Source organism: Mycteria americana, chromosome 2 (assembly GCF_035582795.1).
Source record: "Mycteria americana isolate JAX WOST 10 ecotype Jacksonville Zoo and Gardens chromosome 2, USCA_MyAme_1.0, whole genome shotgun sequence".
NCBI lineage: Eukaryota > Metazoa > Chordata > Aves > Ciconiiformes > Ciconiidae > Mycteria > Mycteria americana.
In genome coordinates, this window is record NC_134366.1 from 150215416 (window position 1) to 150238180 (window position 22765).

Below are 22765 nucleotides of genomic sequence, written 5' to 3' on the forward strand. Positions count from 1 at the left end.
TGTGATTCTGTAACCATATGAAAGACTAGTGGAGTGTTTTAGCATGCTTCACAGTGAAATCCTTTATGTAGCAGAGGAAGAAATGGCAAGAACCTGGCCTACACGTGGATTTGTGGAGCAAGAGGACAGCATCAGAAGAGCCTCTGTCATAGACTGGAGTGGCAGCTGTGAGCACAGGCCTGTCAATCTGTGACCATGAAAATACTTAGGGCTGGAGAGTGGGAAGTTTTTGCCATCACAGCAGAAAGGTGTAGAGCCACCCCCTGCTATAGAGGAGCGAGGACAAGAGACATCACCAGTTCTCGTAGATCATTGTGACTATAGAAGTGGGATGATGAGACAGTTTCGGGAGAACTGATTATGTGATGAGCACTCCTTTCAGTATGTATAATGGTAAGGGACAATGGTGTGGTAAAAGGCAGGAATTTCATTTCCATTGTGTCCAGCTGGCGGTGATGAATCAAGTAGAAGCTTCTGGAGATGTAAAATTACAAGGCAGGCTTGTGAGCTGACAGCATTCAAAATCCAGTTTGGCTTTTGAATGATGCAGAGAGGGCTCAATAGGGAATGCTTTAAAAAATCTTACCTAGGTTATAATAGGTATTAGGAAAAATATTTTCCTAAGGGCAAACATTGAAACAGTTTGTCCAGAGAGGTTGTGGCATCTGCATCTCTAGAAATTTTCAGAACTCGACTGCATGAGACTGAGCAATCAGATCTAAGTTGACCCTACTGTGAGTGGGGTGTGGAACTTGATGAGCACCCAGAGACCCCTTCCAACCTCAAGCATTCTCCGATGCTCAGTGTCTGGCACTGGGACATAAATGTTATGTTCTGAATCCTCCTCTCTTATAGTCCTCTGATATTATAACCATCTAAGGGTTGTTTTGCCTTGCTTCTGTTAGCAGTCTTCTTGGGGTATTTGTAAAATTAAATCCATTTTCTTGAGGACAGTTCAGAGGTGGCTGCTCAGGATGGCTTTCAGGACATTTTGGGTCATCAGAGTGCTCTAAGGCAGTGCTAGCAGGGCATGGGGTCTGATTGAGGGGTCCTCTAGAGTTCTGGAGAGGAAAAAATAGTTTTGTAAATTTTTGGAGAAAAATCTACCATTTCTACAGTTTTGGAAAGTGATGGTTGCCAGTAGTGCATAGTATCACAGTGTACAATTAGGACAGTTTTTGTAAATGCTTCAGTGAAAGAAGTAGCACTAGGCATTAATGTTTATTTTAGCTGAGATTAATTTTAATATCTGGTAAAATAAATTTCTAAGATAAAACATTTGTGAATGTTGCTAGATCTGTAGGAATGTGGTAGAAGCCATACAGAATGTGGTAGAAGTGCCATATATATCCCTAAAGTGAAAAATCTATAAATACAAAGACTCTCTAAATTATAAAATAATCTGTTTCTTCATACACAAATCATCTACTACATGTGTAAGCGAAGTCTTCCTTTGGTCAGTGTAGAAAAAGTATTGTTTCTTTCTGCATATCAGGTCAGACACTGTTTCAGCTTTTGTATAGGGGCATTTGCAGAGATTCTTTGCTGATCTTTGAACTAGAAAAATAGAAGCTACATTCTCATCTTTATGCAAGGGTAAGTGATATTTTGGTGATACCTGGTTTTGTTTAGATGTAGTTATTGTTATGATTTTTCCTCTTAAAACCTCTAGAAGGTGGGCTGAAATGTAGAAATTAAAATATTTTTGAAATACAGTATTTTAAAGAGTGGTATTACTTCTGAAATGTTACAGCTCAGGAAATAGGCAATGAAAGATTCTCAGGAGCTTAAATATGGAAATGCTGTCTTGAAATCCAACATTTAATAAGAAAATGGTAGTAATTTCAATACTTGGTTGTCTTTTGAATGCTTATATAGTTTCTATGTCTCATTACCTTTACTACAATTCCCTTATCAGTAATAACTTATTTTCAGACTAATTTTCTCCTTCACTGTCCTATATACCATAAATTATATCAGCCCATGCTATTTAACTGTGCAATGGTTTTGAGATTCACTTCAAACAGGGAGGTTTGGTTGCAATACTTTCCGAGAACATTTTATTTTCAATCACTTTTACAAAGTAGAGATTCAGCTTTAAAGAGTTTACTGTATATTGTGACACAGAGGCTCTTTGAAGGTTAATCAGCTTTTTAGCAATAATAGGGTTGGATTCTTGTGTGACTGAGTCACTTCTGTTTCATGTGCAGATCTATCATTTAATCGGAAGCCTGGAAGTTAAGACTTACTACGCTGCATATTAAGTAGAAAAGACAGTTTTTGTTTTAATCATTTTTTTCTTTCTGAACTTCACTATATCTTTAGGACTGTAAATTAGTTGAGACAGCTAGACTGATTATTTGAGAACCATTCCTAATGTGCGTGAAATCTAATAAAAGTAAAGTCATATTATTTGGACACCAAAGCTAAAAACTAATTTGAAGAAATATTCTTATATATACAAAATAAAATCTTCTAAATGTGGTAATGTTCCTGATTTACATTTAGGGCATGATTTAATCCAATTGCAGTTTAACTGGAGGCAGTTAGTGTTTTCTTAAAGGCAAGTGCAGAAACTCACAAATCTTTTTTCACATATTTGTAGCCCAAAACAAATATTTGGGAAATGGTCAGGGTAGACTTTTATGAAGAGTTTTTACCAAGTAAGTGTTTTTTACAACTGAGTATCTCTGATATAGCTCCGTGCTTGAATTTAGCTGTTGAAGTTGATGGAATTACACCCAATAGAGTAGTACTGTGTTTAAACATAACTGGACAAAGTATTTTTTTCTGGTAGTAATGAACCGCACATTTTTAAATACAAGAGAGTTTATATTCCAATACATATATATATATATATATATAAAAATATGTATATATCTAACCTTGCAGGTAAGTCTAATTCTAATCCTATGCCATATAGTGCTGTGTTGCTGATGGGCACTCAACTTCGTCAGTTTTGTCTTCCCCGAATGTTGAGACGCTGAGCTTGAAACAATGGTAGTATAGATACAAAATGCAGCATGCCTGCAAGAACTATTTAAATGGTTATCTTTATTATGCAGTGCTTGAGAAGTTTTCTTCGAGTCTCGTATCCTGCTGTTGGAAGAGCTGGGTTGGATTCCAGAAAGAAAGATGATGTGTGATGCATTTGCTGCAGTCTGTGTGCTGCTACAGCACATAGGATTACAAGTTCTGATTGTTTAGATTTCGGAAGGCCTTTGATGGAAAAGCCAAGGGACTGATTTATAAAATCTTATGGCATGATACAAATAAATAACTATTGTAAATATTTTAAAACTTGAGGGATTTTGGTTTGTATACAGGAATGTGGTTCTGCCTGGACACGGAGTATCAAGTAGGAAGAATAGATAACTCTTTAATTTGTCATTTGTGTGGGTGAAGGGAGAAAGGTTTGAGGTGGAGTAGGGAAGAGAATGGGTCAGGGCAAAAAACCTAATTACACACCAAAATTTTATGCCATTAAGATGACAGAACTTTTTCCTAAAAATGAGAAAGAGAATACAGTCTGCAGACTAAGAATTACTTTAAAAGAGGGAGGTGACTGTGGGGAGTAGTGCCAGCTTTGCTATTTGGTTAAGCAGTAGAAAAGCATATTGCTTCGTGTTGCCATTTTCCAGAACATATTTGCAAGCATTACTGCGGATGATGCTAAAATGTCCTCAAACTGCCATGCCAGATTTACTACTCTCAATTTACAAATCTGTATATATGAAGACTTTGTTTAATCATAGTTTTGAAGGCAAGTTAAGCATGATGGGCTTAAATTTAGTCCTGCCAGCTGTTTTATTTGCCCACTAGTTAGGTACATGATACGCTGTCTTTCTCTTTTCCCTTGTTCTCATGCTGTTAACACAGTGAAATGAAGAAAATCTTTAGATCCTTATAAACTGAAGCCATCTGGCAGTTCATAGGTGTCTTGCTATCCAAATGGGTAGATTACTCAAAATGTACTGCCTATGCTGAGGAGCACAGGCCTGAATTTGGTGCTGGGTTCCTCTGTCTGAGAAGCTGGGATTAAGAGTTTTTCAGTCATGGTTTAGTTAGCATCAGAAATTTTGCTTGGGAGTGGGGAAAATAGGAAATTGTGAAGTGAGAGAGTGTTTGTGTGAGTAAAAAGAGTAATGAGTATCTGGGGAAGGAGAGCATTTATAGGCAATTTTTTGATTGGATTGAATAGGGGATCCTCATTTTTATCTAACTTCTGTTTTCCTCTAATTTTGGTCCAAACACAAATCAACTGTATGTGGAGTTCATATGTGTAAGTTATATTGTACAAATATCCCATGCACTGGGAGGGGATTCATGCAGAAAAAATATCCAGTCAAATAATGTTAAGACCTTATTGTGGTACCTAGAGCTTAAGATGGACCTATTTAGAAGCAAACTGGAGGAAAAAGGACCACAAAAATTCGAATAGAAATGCTTTTCATGAGTTTCCAGGTAACTGGGAACTGGGCTGGAACACCGTAGACCTGTGTTGCCTGAGCAAATGACTAACTCGTGGCAGTATTTGGCTGCAAATGTGGACGAGCGGTTGAAAAGAACTCGAGTTACAGTCTAGAACACTTCACTGTTTTAGCTTGAAGTTTTGGCAGACAGACACTTGGAGTTTGAATGTGTCTTAGCTAAAGATGCTTGATCCGGTTCTAATATCCTGTTTAGTTCTTGGTCATCCCATTCTCTGTGTATGTGATCCTTGTTTAAGTTTTCTGTCCTCTCTATGCAAGTTAAGGTGCTCCTTATCTTCCCTGTCTGCTGGAGGAGGATGTAAGGAAAAATGCTTTTCAGTGGTTTGGATAATGAAAGTTATTACTAAGCTTTTCTAAGAGAATGTGTTGATAGCCAGATTTGATTAATAAAGGTCCTACTTTGTGGACCCTAACCTCCAACCCTAACCTCCAAGGATGAAGTCTTCTTGAAGGTGAATGATGAATGATGACTGATGATGAAGATGAATGATGACTGATGATGAAGACGAATGATGACTTCATTACTCTTCCATTACCATCTACCTCAGTGACATGGAATAACTTTGCATGCTGGTTTTCACAACTTGATACAAATGTTATTCTAGATTAAATTCTGTGATTGAAAATGTTGCTTACAGTTCTTTCCTAATGTTTATTATTTATGATCTCTAATGTTGCATAGAAAGAAGCCTTTGCCTTGTACCTCAACAGGAGCAAGTGAGATTAGGGAGACTACCTAAAAGTGGAATAGACTTTTCTTAAAATTCCCTCTAACCAAGCAGAAGGCAGTTCACCTACATTTTATGAAGTTACTGCGTGACAAATGCAATACATGTGACTATGTAGGGAATGGGAGATTATTTTTTAGTGGCAAAAACCATCCTGCTTAGAAAAGGATAACTCCATGACATATGTAAATGTATGTGAATAGGTGGTTCCACTTCCTAATCTTCTTGGGTTTAAAATATAAAATATATAAATATATATTTATATAAATATATAAAATATAATATAATGTAAATTTCAAAATATTTCAATATGCTTGATTGAAATGCTGGGCATGACTTAAAGGCATCCAATAGAGGTCATAATGCTGGTGCAGAAGGAAATGGAATCTTCTATTTGAAATGTTTCCTGCAGTTTCACTTCTGTTGTGTTGTCTCAGGACTGTGTCTAGAATAGCTTTCTTAGCTGTGTCACTGCAGGAAAGCCAAATCTTAAGTTGTCATATTGCATGCAAGCTGTTTTATCCTAAATTTATTTTTGGTCAATTTGGCAAATGTATTGCTCTATTTGTACTGTCCTATACAGTTGCTTGTGGTTTCTCTGTATATTTAAAACAAATAACTTATACTTACGTATACTTACTTACATTGCTTTGCAATGCTTACATTCTGTTGGCATGTGCTGACATTCCTATAGGGATGTTTTGTGCAAATGTGATTAGGCTATGTGTAGATTGGGAGCTGAGAACCACATAACAGATTTGAAAGCAATGTGGAAAATGCAATAATCGTACATCCTTGATAGCTTTAACTGCCTTCGTTATTAGCCCACCTGTACAGAGAATTATAATACTATTATTTTATAATATTATTTTAAATAATATAGTGGTTTAGAATGAATTTCAGAAATATTTCCATTCATTGCCCAGACACATTGTATCTACTTAAAGACCAAGACAAACATAGTGGTTTTGTTATTTTATGACTGTGTCTTATTTTAAGAATATCTATGTCTAGATATCAGCAGGATCACTGAAACTTTCATTTTAGCAGCTGCTACAAAAGCATGATAGTTTAAAAAAGCCAACTGTTTTGAAAAAACTTTCACATAGAACTACATTGGTTGTATTTATGTAATTGCTCTTGGCATCAGCTTAAGTAAATTTAAGTAAAGGTTCATCCATAAAATTATCTGACTTTCTCAATCCACTTGAACCTTGATCTGTTTTGGTGTAATGTTCTGGGGCTGGTAAAGATGCTTTATGATTGGAGTCTGTAACCCCAAGTGGGATTACACCACCACCTTCTGATTCAGAATTTCCTGCTGTTGCAATATGTGTTGTTTCATCGAAATGAGGAGTAATTCCCTCTCAGACGCTCATGTTGAGATTGCTGCCAGGGAACAGCATTAGTGAGGTATTCTTTCACTGCTAAAGACAAGGCGTCGCTTCTGCTGTAAACTTGGTTCTCTCTGAATGAGTTTAGAAACTTGTTCTAAATAATTCACTTCAGCTTGAAGCTCTGTTTCCCAGGAGAGTGAATAGTTATCTTCTTAAAACCAATTTTTGCTTTAAGAACAAACAAACCACATGGCAATTTTGAAGTTGTGGAATAGACATCCTGTATACCGCAGACAGTTGTGCTTTCACTCAGAGCCTTTTCTGTTCTTTTTTTATAATTATTACTCTTTGCAAGTTCCTTATTGAGTGGACAGTAATGAGTCTGCATCAGTCGGCTGCGAAGCGTGGTAGTGTTTGAGCTCTGTCCTCCCTAGGCAGGTTGCAGTGGGGCTGCATGTGCATGAATGAACTCAAAGCAGAGCTCATTCATGCATTGCCCTCACCACCTGCAAGCATGTGCGTGTGTGTGCTTAGTCCTCCCTTATAAGAAAACAAAAAGAGCAAGGAGTACCGCAGTGAGCACTTCTTTTCCGTTCTCATTTCAGAAAGGTTTCTACCTCCAAAGCTGGCATGGCTTTCTTAGATTATCTGATTGCAAGCTATGTTGTTATTGTAGCAGAGGGCTGCTGCAGATTAAGTACTTCTACTGCAGGGCAGCATGCCTGGAAAACGTGCTATTTGCAGACTTTCACGCCGGGCCTGGGAGAATCATGACATTAAATTGCAGGAATACCTCCTGAGTAAATCTAAGGCTTTTACAGAAGGGTCTGCCATCCAAATTTAAGTGTTTTTGAAGGAGGGGAGGTTTTGGAATAAAGGCTGCAGCATGTCTGTCTACTACCAAGAAAATCAGTCTGTGCTGGAAAGCAAGCACGTGTTGAGTTAAGGCTGGATAAACAGAAAAGAGAGTTGAAACATCTAAGAAGGAAGGAGTAAGCTGCTCTTCAGATTTTGATCACAAGCTTTTCCAGCTTCTAAGGCATGACACTTCTGTTTTTTGTAATACACACATTAATAAACATTTCATAGTGTATTTTCTAAATTTAAAGAGGTTTGGTGCATTCTGGTTGGACATATGGCAATACAATGGGTATGACTAGTAATTTATCATGGCCCTTGTTTAATGCAAAGGGGCCTTTTAGTTGTGTTACCTGAGTTCATATTTGGTTGCATGAAAAAACACGGTTGTTTGATGAGCACTTGATGCTTTTTGTCTTACCATGATCTGTTACCATGATCTGTCCATTATTTTTAATAACCAGTGAAAACATACTAAGATTTCTCTCATGTGAAAGGGAAAATAGAGATCTTCGTGCCCGGGCCCCACGTTAGTTCCTTGCAATGTTAGCTCCATGCTTGACAGCATAGGCTCTCACCCTCCAGGGGTGATAATAGGAAAAACTCATTATGTTCCCATTTTTAGTGCTAGAGTAGTTGTCCTGTGATGAATGAAAGCTGAGATGATATGCCAGGAGATCCTCATCCCTTAAGGAGAAGAAGGTGGCAGGAGGAATGAGTATTTTTCACCTTTTTCTAGATCCCACAACTCTGAGACCTGTTTGACATTAGCCCATAAGAGAACAGGAAGCATCCTTTCATTTATGGCCAGTTCTGGGCAGGACACAGGCAGATGCTCCAGGGTCTCCTTCAGTTTTTCCTCAGTGCTGAGCTGTCATGGGTTGGATGCTTCCACCCTATCCCAAGGGCACTCTTTACTGGTACCAGTTCTTCAAATATTCCTGGGGCACTGCAGTGGCTCCCTGCTCTTGTTTTTGTCCTATTGCATCATTTTACCACACTGCCTGCTCAGCTCAGAATTCTCGTCCTTCCTTGACCTCTCCATTGCAATCATAGATCCATCAATCCTTCAGCTTCAGGTCCAGGTAGGGAACTGTCTCACTTCTGGTATTGGTCTGACGCTGCTTGCCGACATTTGAAGAGTTCAGGTCTGAAAGTGGGTGTTTCTGGAGATACGTATACTACTGTACTGTAGCCACAAAACTTTCTTTGCAGAAAACCCATCTGGGACTTGCTACCATGTCGTTTTTAATTTAAAATATCCTTATGACTAATGGAACGATAAAATACCTTGTCATTGTTGTAGCACATAGGGGATCCAGTAATAAATTAGAGGTCCTCTGTGACAAGTACCATAGATATATAATAAAACAACCACCTCTGTCTGGGAGCACTTCAGTCTAAGTTCATATTTCTTCCTTATGCACCAAAAAATAGGGTTAATCAAATTTCATGCCTAAGGGCTTAAACAGCTGGAATATGAAAGAAATTGTCACCATTCTGCAATGTAGTAGTCCTGTATCTCTGGCAAGTATGCACTTTGTTAATGTACAAGACAAAACCTTTCATTTAAACATTTCGCACAGCATATCTAGTTTGATTTAGGCAGTGGTTTGAAGCAGTAGGATGCATTTGGTCATCCCAGATTTATATTCAGTGACTGGAGAACGATGTTTTAGTTTTATTTGAAATGTTTCCTTCCTCTCGTTCTAAACTAAAAAGCCAAATTTATTACAAAATCATTAAAATGCTAAAATGCTGAACTGACTTTTCTGATTCAGTGTTTTCATGTAGATATGTTTTCTCATAATTGGTTTTCCAGATTGTATTGGTCAGTGGACATCTGGACAGCTGGGACGTTGGGCAGGGAGCTATGGATGATGGTGGTGGAGCATTTATATCATGGGAAGCATTATCACTCATTAAGGATCTGGGTAAATATTTAATTTTAAAATAGTTTTAATGCATTACATTTCCAGGACATTTTGTATGTTGTCTAAACTGGATTTTCTATTTTATCCAGTCCTCAGAGCACAAATATTCATACTTAGTATAAATATTTTGCAAGTTTGTCTGTTAAAGTCCTTCTTTCATCACAGGGGTCATCCAAAAGCAACACATCAGTCAATGATCTAGAAAGTTCTTTGAGCCTGCATGGTCACCATCATGATAGAATGAAAGTTCAGTGTAAGGTATAATATCAAGGTACCTTAGAAGGAAGTCACTCCTTTTCATTTTGTCTTAATGAGTTCCTCCCTATTAATGAAGAAGAAGCTTCATGAAGTCACAGACAGCCTTCTGATATTGTTCTCTGCCTTTTAAGCAAACATTGTCATTCGACACGTTCCTAAATCTTTCACTGTCCTACATGTTGCTTTTACAGCGGCTACTCAGTTAATTTAATTCCCAACCCCTTACGTGACTCTTGATAACTTCTCAAGACAATGTCATCTAAGTCTCTCTCAAGAGCATGTAACTAGGACTGGATCCAGACAATGATCCTGCCCCTGGTCTTTTCCTTCTCATTACATGTAAAGATATTCAGCAAAAATTATTCTAAACTTCACAGAAGTTCATAGTTCCAATGTATATATTCTGGTGGTTTTGTTTTTTCCTTGAATGTTCTTCCTAAATAAATTTATATCCTGCCTGGACTTGTTCCACCAAATATTGATAGGTAAATCTATACCATCAAACTGGTGCGTTCTCAGCTTTGCACTTGAGGGCTGATTTCCTCATTATGCTGCTTTTATGTTGCTGTGTGCTTGCACTTTGCTTTGGACTGTGACAGCTGATTTCCTTGGCAAAGGTAATCCAGGTCAGAGGAAGCACACACTTGAGTCTCATCACTACAAGGATACAGTTCTGTCAAATTTGGCTTAACCATGGTGACCTGTCAAATGTGGTGGGCATATGCAACATTGTGCCAAAGCAACGTTTGGCACTGAGGCCTTGCACACTGTAGTGTCCTGCTACAATAGGTTTGTGGGATGCAGAGCAACGTTCTGTTTCCAGGGATCACTTCTTTGAATCATTCTTGGTAATCATCAGCAGGGTGACAAGGTGACTGGGTTCTGGAATTTGGTCTGCAGGTCAGCTGGACTCTTCTGAAGTTGACATTCTAGTACACAGGCTGTCAACCCTGGACTTGCTGGTCTCCCTCCTCCAGAATATCTGCTCAGCAGAAGTATGAGTTGAACTAAACTCCCATGCCGTCAATGCTAAATGTAGATAAAGAAGGAGAGAAAGAGGAGAAGAAGGTTCTAGCCTGGATATGTCTGTTCCAGTAGTGCTATGGATAAAATACCAGTGTGGACTTGCTCAGCCTACTGCCTCCTGGTTTGCATAGCCCCCCTGTGTGGGATCTGAAAGGCCAATTTCTTCTATTCATGGGCTTCATCTGACTTGTGGGTAGAAGTGGGCTGCAGACAGCGTGTTATTGTAGAAGGGCAAGGTTTACATATGCCTACATAGGGTGTTTTTGGTGGGAGAGGTGGTCAACAAGGTAAGATGAGATTGGGCCAGTGTATGTGCAAGAGGGAGCTGTGGTTGCACAGTCATCCGCCTATGTTCTCCAGACATCCAGCCTCTCGAAGTTTGGTCTGGTGTCCTGCTGTTCCCAGTCTGCCATGGCGTAGTCTGATTTCTGGTCTCCAAACTGCAAATTCCAGTCTTACTGCTTGATCTGTAGTTTTTTGCTGGTTTTACTACCATATGGGCTTTTGTCACTATGCCCCTCAAAACTAGTTCAAAACAGACTTCTTAGATTGTGAAGTTGATACCCAAGGATGCTATTCCCCCTTCATCAGATGGAATCTATTTTTCCTCATTATTCCCTTTTTCCAGAACTGTAACCTGTGGTCAAGAGGAATGCACCACATATTCATTAAAAACTAAAATCAGCTGCTGGTCCTGCTCTTAGCTCTGGCAGAGTTTAATAAACTAGCTTTCCCTGCTTCCGATCAGAAGGATTTGCGCACTTGAACAATCCCAGTGTTTCTTCAAGAGCTCTTTGTAGACAAGCTCTGTTATGTGATTAGCCACTCTCATACTGCAGTGGTGAACATCAGACATCCCTGTGAATTCCTATTCCTTTATTTTGCATTATTTGAACCTCTTATCTCTCATTTTCCCAGCCTCAGAATGATTGGAATATCAATCTGTTACTGAAAACAAAGTGCATCTGTTTTAATTTTTGGTCTTTTAAAAGTAAACTAAAGAGGATTCTTCTACAGAAGAATTCAGGCCTACTTCTTTTTGTGTTTTTTAATCTTTCTTTTATGATTCTTGGAAAATTGTCTATACTCCCTCCACCTTCAGGAAAAAAAAATTATGCTTCTGTGTTTGCTGACTCTATCCCATTCAGAATAAACTGGTTTGCGTCTCGTAAGGGCAAGTTCATGGTGGCATTGTATAATTCTTATTCACTGGGTTTTCCTTCACGCATGGCTGAAATGCATCATTCTCTGCTTGTTCAAATATTTGATTTCCTCTGGTAGTAGCTTGTGTGTTTGCTGTACGACCTGTGGCGAAATGCTGTTTTCTCAGCTGGGAAAAGCCAGAGCTTTTGCTGATGCCCTCTGTTCTGGCCAGCTGTTGTGTTCAGCTCTTCTTGTTATACCAGTGTTCTGCAGGAACGTTAGGCTGGGAGAAGACTTCTGGGCCATCACATCCAGCCTGTAGATAACCATGGGGGATAAGGCCTTTCATAAACTGTCTTCCATAGTAGATTGGTTAGTGCAGATTTTATATCTTATGCTGCACATAAAATCTGACCAAAAGGACAGCAAAATAACAGATGTGCAGATTGTGTGAGAAATTAATTAATGAGTTTTATTTAAAATCAGTTCCATAGATTGTGTTTTGAATGAGCATTATATTTTGAACTGTGGAGTCTTGGTTTAATATCTTTTTGGACCCTGATAAATTTAGTCTCAGACTAGTCCACCAAATACATTTGACATGGGCATAAGCCAACTCAGCTGGCTTGTCTGTATGTACATGTAGAATTTTTTTACTGTGTACTGGGAGTCTTAAAGCCATGGTGCATTATGTAGCCATAAAAACTGTGGCTGCATTTACCAGAGTATAACTGATCTTACAGCTATGGTGACATGATCTTAAAGCTGAAGGGAGCGTTCTGAAATATGAGTTCTAGAATATGAAGTCTGTATCATGTAGTGAGAAATACTGCCACTACTTCTGCTATGGTCCATTGGTTCCATGAAAACAAGATATTACTATGCTATTTAAGCAGTTTTTTCAGTGGTGATCTAATAGCACTTCACCATGATATCACTGTGACCCTTGGACGTGGCTGGTGGACACAAGTTATGCCTGTTAATTAGGGTTTTGATAATTCCATGTAGTACTTGAAGAATGATTATAGTTTAAATACCATTCTGTACTTTCAACTCCCCAAACTGTTTAATAGTTATTGGCTTAGGACCAAATACATGAAATTCATTGAAAAATCATCAAAATTATAGTTTAAGATGGTTATATTTTATTTTAAGCAGTGCAGTTTGTTTTCTTGCCTCAAGTAAAGTTTTTTAACAGTTTTTGCTTTTATTTCTAAGTAACTCAGTTACTTAACGTGTTAGCCTTTATATTTCCTGAATCTTCAGTGTTAGCTTTTGGTTTTTTTAATTGAGCTGGCAGTTTCTGTACCATATTGATCTTTTTTTCTTTCTGGTGTTTTTGTAGCTTTTCAGACACTGTAATAGTTACGTGTTCCCTACAAGGACACGTAACAGTACCACAATCTGAAGTAGTTTTACACAGTCTTCAAACTTTTGGTAGGATTTTTTTTCCCATTTCACTTTTTGACTTCACATGAATGGTGTTTCTTTTTGAGAGAAAGGGAACTACATGAAGGCCAGACTGAACTGAAATAATTTTGTATTATATTACCAGAGAGTGGAATAGCAAGATTTAATTCATGTAAAATCCCATGGATACATTTCATAAGAGTAGTACCTTAAAAACATAGGGCCAGACTGTGAACTACTGTAGTTTTTGAATACTGTTTAGAGCTATAACGATTCAGTTAGACCTGGAAAGTAGAAGAGCTAAAAAGTGGAAAGTTTCAACTTTGAATACTTTGCTTCTAATAGCTGTAATGTCTCTCTGCCCATCTCCACCCAGGGATGACGGGAAGGGGGCACCTGCTGCAGGTGCTGTTCCCTCTCCTCCTTCTCCAAGGAGGAAGCACAGACAGCAAATTCAGAGCAGACGCCGACTTTTAGATGGTTACATTTCAGCAAGGTGAATCTCGCTCCAAGTGGCTTTTCTACAGCCACCCTGTGCGGAAAACTGAACCCTCTCTCTTCTCTGCTGTGTGGCTGCAGCTTCACTCTTGAAACATCCCTTTCAACAACATACAGTTAAGTGTCTGCACCAGCCTGAGCACCTCTTGGTACCAGCACTGGTTGTAGACATCTCCTGACCGGAGTAAACAGAAATGTTTCCATTAGCGCACTCGTATCAAGTTCTCTGTATCAGCTATACTCTCACGGCTGCTTGCTTTGCTGGTAGCTAATCTCAGAAAAATTCACCAACTAGTGGCCATCTTGACTAATGTTATCCAAAGGGGTCTTTTCTCCCAGTTAACGCTGGTTTAATGAAGCACAAAGGAAAGAAAAACAGCATTTTTTTTTTCCTGGAACTCTTGAAGCTTATATATGCCACTGATCAGCAAGATCTGTGGCAAGCTGCTTCATGGCTTATGTGATTAAAAAATGAAGAACTGGAAGTGTTTCCACAGAAGTTGTTTATATGAAGAAAGATGAAAGTTTCAGCCGGTTATTGCTCTTTATTCCTTTTTCTGGGAATAAAGATGTCTTCAGAGGCACTGAGGCAGTTCGTGAGCTGGTCTGAACTGGTAAACTCCCTTTCCTTCAGTGGAGCCAGGGCTGTTGCGATTAGCTGAGGATTTCTAATGCTTAAGAAATTACTGTTCATAACTGCAGGCAGGGTGTCCGAGGCAGAAAGCTTGTGCAATGTGCAGTTTGCCTGCAGCTGTGTCTGGCAGCTGCCACCCTCCCCAGTCCTCTGCCGTTTTTAAACTTTTAGTTAATTGTAACTAAATTTGATTGAGGCATAGAAATATTTAGAATATGAAGTTCCAATACGTTCTTTGCAAGTGGGTGATTGAGGAGAGGTGCATTTATGTCCCGACTGAGGAAGAGGCAGGAAGAAACTCCGCTTTTATCCTTTCCCTGTGATGATGAACACCTGGTTAATCAGCACATGTGTAGCTTTGGTGTAAGCACCAGAGCCTCTTTCTTTGTAATCTGTCTGCAAACTCTGTGTGATAGGTAGCAAATATTGCTACGGTGGTAGTGAGAGTGTTGTTTGGGGTAATTTAGACATGATGGGAAGGCACGGGGGGGGTTTAGGGAGGAAGGGCTGAGGGGTTCCTGTCTTTAAGCTGAGGGAATCCATGGGGTATTCCATGAGCTGTGATGTGGTGCGAGGGCATTTGGAAGCTGTAGGAGAGACAGCATTCAAGCAAATTGGGGCTTTCTAGTTTTGGAGAACAACAGCTGTGTTGCTAACTACAGTCTAGAAACCTCAAACCCAGTTTGTTTTCAGGTTGCATTTATAATTCTCCAATTTTACATTTGTTAGTTTGCGTGCAAAAAAGGTGTCTCTGGAGATGGCCAACACCATTTACTTCAGCATTTTCATGTTAGTCTGGTTAATGCTCTGGTGTAATTTGAAACACAGTTTCTCTTGTCCCTGTGTCACATCAGGTTTACAAAAGAAGCTGCCTTTCCATGCAAGACAAAAGACTAGTTAAGCAGCTACTCATAAAAAATCACCATAAAATTACCCCCGAATTTATTTTGGTGCTGTGTTTTGCCTTTAGTTGGCTATAGAGGTTGGACAGACAGCCTGCGGGACTCGATCCTGCTCTGGCTGTTGGTTGCCAGTTTCTGTGAAGGAGGTATTTGTGTTCCTCTCACACCATTTCAAGCCTCCTGCTGCCGCCATGCCGGTCTTGCTCAGGACTAATACTTGTGTACGATGTATTTGAGCAAGAAGCAGGTAGTATGTATCCGATGATTTCAGAGCTTTAGCCAGTGCTGCCTCTTTGCTCCTAATCCAGCTGTGTTGCTGCATCGCTTGGCCGAGGGGCATTTGCCAGCAGAGGCCACAGGTGCTCTGCCCTGCTCCCGCCCCGGGGAGCACCCTGCCAAAGCCACCTCGCTCTCCAGTGCTAGAAACGTGGGACTTCTATCCTTAAAAGGAGCTTGAGGGAACTGAATAACGACAATAACAGAGAAAGGTCTTTAGAAAATGGTCGTATGGCAGTGTCAGCTTTCCAAGCATAATATTTTATGCCTCCTAACTGCAGTAAAGAGCCCACTGGAGTTAGAGATGCAGTCGATTTTGATGGATGAATTTCACTGCTTTCTTCTGAAAAACTTCAGACATGATAACCATTGTGTCTCTTTTTAATAAAAACAGCTGGAGCCAATTTTTTTTCCTGTTGAGAAGAGAAGCTGACAGGGTCTGCTACTTGACACTACAGTCTAGTTTATTTTCACGGTCTCATCTCTGCTAGCACAGGAGGAATCAAATAGTCAACAGGTCCTTTGTTCACATCCCAGGTTTCTTTCAGCAACATTTACCCAAAAGCTCTCTCTCCTTGTTCAGAAATGTGTTTTCTACCTTTCCCTGGCTGTGTTTGGGTCTTGCTTGCTCCATTGCTAGTCAACTCTTGGTGCCTTGCCAAGCCCAGAGGTGCACACGTGTCCACCAGCTACTGCCCAGTCTGTGTGTTTACAGGGCGCATCTTCGGAAGAAACCCAATGGCTGTGCTGTGAATTTGCCAAATCACAAACTTATCCTCTTTCCCTTCAGTTGCTTGAACTGCAGCAGTGTAAGGCGTTGCCAGTTATTGCTATCTGAACTCCTGCCTGTGTTGAAGCAGTCGGTACAGACGTCAGGAAAGGCTGCACTCCAAAGACCACTATAGTGATGGATTGTGATTCAGCGTAAATGTTTCCCCGCTTTTGCTGTTGTCTCGTGCACTGAGCTCATGTTCAGTCATGTCTGCGTGCCACATGAGACCAGGAAGTCTCCTGCTCAGACTGTGCCTCCAAGTGCTTCTGGGAATCCTGGTTCTTCCATGTAAAAAAATATTTGCTATGGGGAGCTGCCAGAGCCAGCGAATACCAGGCGTCAAGTAGATGAACAGGGCACAGTTTCCTCTTCCGCACCCAGGGCAGGATGCCTGATGCCATTGCTGCTAGAGCAGCCTGATGAAGGAAGGATGATTGTTGACAAAGCTAATCCCAGCCATCACACCTTTTGCATGGCTTTCCTACATTCCTAGACGATGATCTACATGCACATGAGAAAGGGAGAAATGTATGGTGATAGGTGCTATGCGTACTTCCCTCTCTTTGCCAGCGTTATGGGGAAATGGAGTTTCATGAGTCAACTTTCCTATAGATGTAGACATGGATCTGGTACAACCAAATCTCTATTTCATAGGATAAAGGCACAGAAAACTACAGAAATGTTTTAAAACAATGCACATAAGAATTTCAAGGTACTACCTGAATTACATTTTATGTAACTCATAAGGAGTTGATTAGACAGTTTTTTCCCCTTAAAACTTATTTGAAATTGAAATTGTAACTCTCCTCTGAATTATACCCGTGACTAATGTGACTGGAAAACCGTAAGACGGATTTTTATGCAGTTCACCGTAGTCTTTGTATGAAGTTACATTTCTCGAGTCCAAATTCACTGGCTAATATATAAGGACTGAAGATATGTTTTATTAAAAAAATGATCACTGGAGTCATTCCTTTTCTGCTAGTTTAATTGAAGTCATATAACTGCAATTTTAACCTACTTGCCAAAAATGTTAAATGTTTTTCTGAATTTCCTATAGCTGTGGTGGTGTAGTTGTTTGCTGTCTAGGAGGTATGTTGTGAAACATGATTAAATGACTGCTTTTACTGGTTTTGGGTTTTTTTTATTAAATATGCCTGATCTTAACTCCTTGTTCTTACATTCTTTCCACTTCCCCAAAGTTGCATATTTTATCTGACCTTCACCTTTTGCAAAACTATTAAATCTACTTGGTATGAAATATCTGCATATGCTGTTACACTACAACTGCATTTATTCCTTCATTTCAACATTTGGTTGAATGCATATTTGGCAAATACTTAAATCTTCAGTTTCCATACTGGGTTGGCATAGCAGAGGAGTGACTGCAGGCCTACGAAGTTGTTAATCTGGCAGTAAATTTAGGCATGCAGCCCTCCATAACAATGTTGCCCTATGTCCTGTGGACTGCTGCTTCTCCGCAAGCTTTAATTTACCCAGGAAATTCAAGATAAATTGTGTGCTTCATTTATCTATAAAAATCTTAAAAACCTGGCAACAGAGGCTATTGTGATTTTTGTTTTCAAATTTGTAACGTGGCTGACATGGTGAAATGCTGAAATACGTCCCAGGTGGAGTCAGGGGCATCTTGTCCTTACTGCCAGTTTTTTTAAGGTATGTCTTTTCAATATGGGGCCACAAGTGTGGCTGGTGCATTTTCTGACTCATCAGCTCTGAGGACAGTCTAACAGATTTGGGTTTTTTCTAATCCAGAGAGCAGGGCATCAGAGGCAGAAGGCAGAGCCGCCACTAAATAAGGTCAAACCATGGTCAATGCTTATAATCCCAGAGTGAGGGAGCGGGGCCTTGCATTGCCTTTCCCCCTCCACAATTTGATGAGATGTCCAAATACCTTCAAGGAAGAAGGTTTTCCTAAAGCGGAATAAGGTGCATTTTAAAGATGGACAGTATCCTCTCCTTTTGAGGCACTTGGAGAACATGGCAACAGGATCAGAGGAGGGCAGGGGGTGGAGGAGTGCTCTGCTTGCTGGAGGCTTTGCTGTTTTACCCGTAAACAGGCAAGTAGCATGTTTTGGGGTTTTTTTGTAGATGTGACTTGTATTGACTTTATGACACTACACTAACCAGTTCTTTGTTTAAAACCCCATGTGCAGAAGAGCACGTTTGTCAGCGCTTCTCACCTGAGCTGTCCCTGAGCTGTGCTGGCAGGTGGCAAGGAGGTGGCAAGGACATGGCCCCCAAAGAAACCCTCGCTCTGGCAGCGTTGCTGCCTGGCTTGAGTGCAGCCCATCGCACCGGGCTCTGGGCTGCGCTTCCCTCTTCTCCCCCCATCTCCCCAGTCAAAAGGCTTAATCCATGTTATTTTTAGTTACTAGACTTGCAAATCATTCACAGCTTTCCCCTCCAGTCTTGTATATCCAGCTCTTTCCTTGACATTTCCTCTCGGATATTCCATCGCTTTCTTAAAATAAATCTGCCTAAAACTTCTCACGTTTCCCACCTCCACTCTTCTATAAATCCGCCCTTCCTATTCTGTCGTCAACTCATCAGCCTCCCTAAAAACAGAAAAATAAAATTGCTTGGATTAATCCCAGCGTCTCGCTGCACTGCCATCAAGGCCACTGGCCCGCCACTGGAGCTCTGCAAGCCCCAGTCCTTCCCCAGCCCGGCTCACCTTAGGCCTTGCTGTCTCCCTGCGCCTCTTTGCAGGGGCCTGTCCAAAAAGCTGCTCCTGCTCTGCGGCTGTCGCAGAGTCGTGTCCTCTTACCCCCAAAGCACAGCTCTGAGCATGCTGCCAGCCTCAGGTGCGATTAAGCTGCAGTGCCCAGCTTGGCTTCTGCCTCCACTTTCATTTCCCACTCTCCAGCCCCTGACCTGCCCATTTTCTGTCTTCTTCCTGTGATGCCACATCTCTTCTCCAGGAAATATAATTTCTCTTATTTCTCTTTACCTTCAAGACTCAGAGGTTTACTCGCTTCCCAGCGCTATCCTGTGCAAGTACCTTGTCCTCAGTGCTGCAAACAGAACCCGTATCAACAGAGAAAAATCATGCAGATTGCATTGCATTAGACTAGTTTAAGAAGAAAACAAAGGCAATTTCCCAAGCAAAAAGCTGTTTCCCATGTCTCATTTGAGTTTCACTAGAGAATTAGAAATATATCATAGTCAGAGTTTAAGTAATACTAAAAGGTTTTTTAAAAGGTGTGCTTTGCCATACTTTTTGAAGCTTATAACTTTAATATCCTTAGATTTTCTCTGTTAAATCATTATTTTTCACTCAAATAAAAAAACATTTCTTTTTAAATGTCTAACTAGACAGACACTTTTCTGCACAAATAGTGAGATTAGTTGTCTGAATCACAGAGGATTGTCTTTCTAATAACAGAATGAAAGCCAAAATCCTGCTGGTTTAGAATGGAGATGACTTCTTCATCTTCAGAGGAAAAAGTCTGGACATCCTCGATTAATTGCATTATTGCTGTCATCCTACTGTAAATTGCAGTTTATTGCTATAAGTGTGTATTCTTTGAAATTAGCCAGAGAAACAGGATGCTAAAGGGGAAGAGCTTTTTCTCTAAAACAGAGCTTGCCTATGCCACAGAATACAGAAATCAGGTAGTATTCTGTAAAATACTTGGGAATCTTGAAATCTTCCTGTCTTCCACTTCAAAAGCTATCAGAACCCTGTCAGAAAAGCAATATAATTGGGTAGCAAATGTTAGGAATTTATGCATACTCACTTTATGGGGACCTTAGTTTATTGGGACCTCTAGCAGAGGCCAAAACTGCAGAGTAAGCGTGGGCTCTTACTCTGGAAATACTGTGGAAGACTGCAACACCAAAACTTGTACAGTCTACTACAAAGAAAGAAGAAGGGCTTAAAAAGTTATTGTGGTTTGGTGAAAGTGACCTTATTTGATAGTTCGCTTGAGGTCTACTCCAGAATAGGGAATATTATGACTAAAAATATTACTGATATAAAAAATAGGCAGTGTAATGAGAATGCAATGAGAGCTAAAATATGTAACTTGCCGTGAAGCCCAGCAGTTTAATTAAACCAAGAAATAAAGCACTTGCTGAGATTCTGGAAATTTCAGAAAATCTCCTGTTTCCCAGTCTGTTAATGAGTGGAACAGTTTCCACTTTAGCAGATCAAATCTAAAAGAGAATGAAAAAAATCCTCTGAATATTTGGCCAGATTAAAAAAAATTAACAGAACATGGCTAGTTTGGAGGAGATTTTAATGATGCATAAAGGGACTGCTAGTGCGTTATATGCAAAAAAGAGTAATTAAGAATGACTATTGATACAGCTAATTTGACCCTAAAATACACACCAGAAATTGCTGCTTTTTTTTTTTGCAGAAGGCTGCTAGTAAGGTTGCAAGAGACTTGGGAAATTTCCATGAAAACTGTGCAACAAAGAGCACAGCAGGAGAGAGGATGGGGAAAGCAGGAGACATAGCATGGAGGAAACTCGAAGACTGAGACACAGTTTTCTAAGACACTGCTTTCAGACAAACCCAGCTGATACTGCAGTAAATTAAAAAGGATGAAGACAAGCTAGTAGTAAAGAAAAATGTAAGTGCGTGCCTCATTAGAAAGGATAGTAGTCATGTATTTAAGTTTGTCAATGCTGTGTGTGTTCCAACTTCAAACTCTAAACCTGCAGCTTGTCATCAAAGGAATCCTTTAAAACCAAAATGCCATCACGTAAATGAGCCATGGGTGACAGGTGTATTAGGTGTGTATCAGGGCCCTCTGCAAATTGTTCATGGAATAATTTCTAAGATAAATTTGTGGCACAGAGTATCAAGGGAGAGCATTAATGTTTTGTAGTATGCCTGGGAGAAAATAAATGGTGTGCAGCTAAAATGTTCAGCTCCAAAAAGCAGTGGATGGGACATGGACAATAATCTGCTGCAGTTAAAAGCACAGTTTGAATTTGGTAAGGTCATTGTCTTGCTTGAGTAATTTCAGCTGGTATGAAGCACATTACACAAGTGGAATTTTGCTATTTTAACATAGCTGAAGGAAGGGAAGTGTTCCGCATTATTGATATTACATCAAGGGCTTAACCAGAGAGCTTATTAAATATACCGTTTCATTCTTGTTTACAGAAAACTATGCTGATACTTGAAATGGAAGTAGATTGTACCACTGTGTTTGATGATGAATTCTTGTCTTCTTTAGGAAAATGTGGAGTACTAGTTTTATTTTTATTTTATGCTGTGGCAGAGGTTTTAGAAATTCCAGGCATTTTATGAGAAGTACTTGCATGATAGAAATATCCCAACTAATGTCACACAGTAAATCCCCTATGTCTAATCAACTGCAAACCTGAAAAAGGTAGGGAGTGCATTAGGAATTTAATGATTGTCAGCAGTGTCATCATGTATCTTACTACTTTTTGTATAAATACCCTTTTAAAGAAATTCCAGGCCATAGGGACATAATGCAGAAAAATGGGTCGCTCATGATGTTAAATGCAGCAGTGGACAACACTTGAGGATGATATATCTGTATATACCTCTCCCTAGTAGCTCCTGAAGCAAATACGTCAGTGGCTCAAGCAGTATTAGAGAGTAAGGGATCCGGTAGTGCAATTTCTTCTACTTCTTCTACTTTAACAAAGCTCAGTTCAAGGCTTTGCTGGGCCATTTATGCAGGGTCTTGGGAGGGTAAAGCTGGCAAAGCTCTAAGAAACCTCATGTTCTTCACAGTTTCAGAGCACATGGTGGAGGGGCTACAGTCATCTTCCATTTTATTGGATACAGGTGAGCTTCAGCCCCATCTTTGTACTGCTAAGGAGCTTCTGTTTTCAGCTAATGCAACTTCTTATGAATGTTCTTAAAAATCAGGAGGGGTGGGAAATAAATGCAGCTTTCAGACTGAAGAAATAGAAATATACTTTAGAAATTAAAACCAAGAAGATAATATTTTACCACTGAATACACTATAAATGCAAGTTAAAATACTTTACCTGTTAATCTACTCACATCAATTTGCAGTTTGCTTATATGCCTCATGTAAGCTGAGCAGCTATTTGATTTGCTTGTGGGTGATCCCGGTGCCTTGGCTTGCAGGGGAAAAAATCCTTTTTCACAAAGGTGGAATGCTTTTTATATTTTCAAGAGCTGATCAGTCTTGTAACAACATGATGGCTTCTCTTGAAGAAGTCTGATTAGCCATCATACACTGTCTTCTTAGAAAATACTATATCTTTGTACTTAATCCTCTCCACCAGTAAGGATTTATGGTTATAAAGTGGGAAAATATTTACTGAAGGAAATTCAGTATTTACACTGCTGATCGCTATTTTGATTTTAAAAAAAGGCACAATTCAAGTTGTCCCTCCTGGCTTATGTGCTATCTTGAGGGTGAAGCACATTTTTTTTTTACATTACATGTGACAGATGAGCATAATTTGTCGTGCTTGTACCAAACCATACATTTCAGTTTTGCTATGTGGGAAT

General features: G+C 39.7%; 1 protein-coding gene across 6 annotated transcripts in view; it reads left to right on the forward strand.

Annotated features, from left to right (window-relative positions):
• CPQ (carboxypeptidase Q) overlaps nt 1-22765 on the forward strand; it is a 211039-nt gene that overhangs the window by 105188 nt on the left and 83086 nt on the right. For all 6 annotated transcript variants that reach the window (XM_075495001.1, XM_075494996.1, XM_075495000.1 and 3 more), the window contains one exon: nt 9239-9350. In XM_075495001.1, the coding sequence (XP_075351116.1) occupies nt 9239-9350 (112 nt within the window). The remainder of the gene's footprint in view (nt 1-9238; nt 9351-22765) is intronic.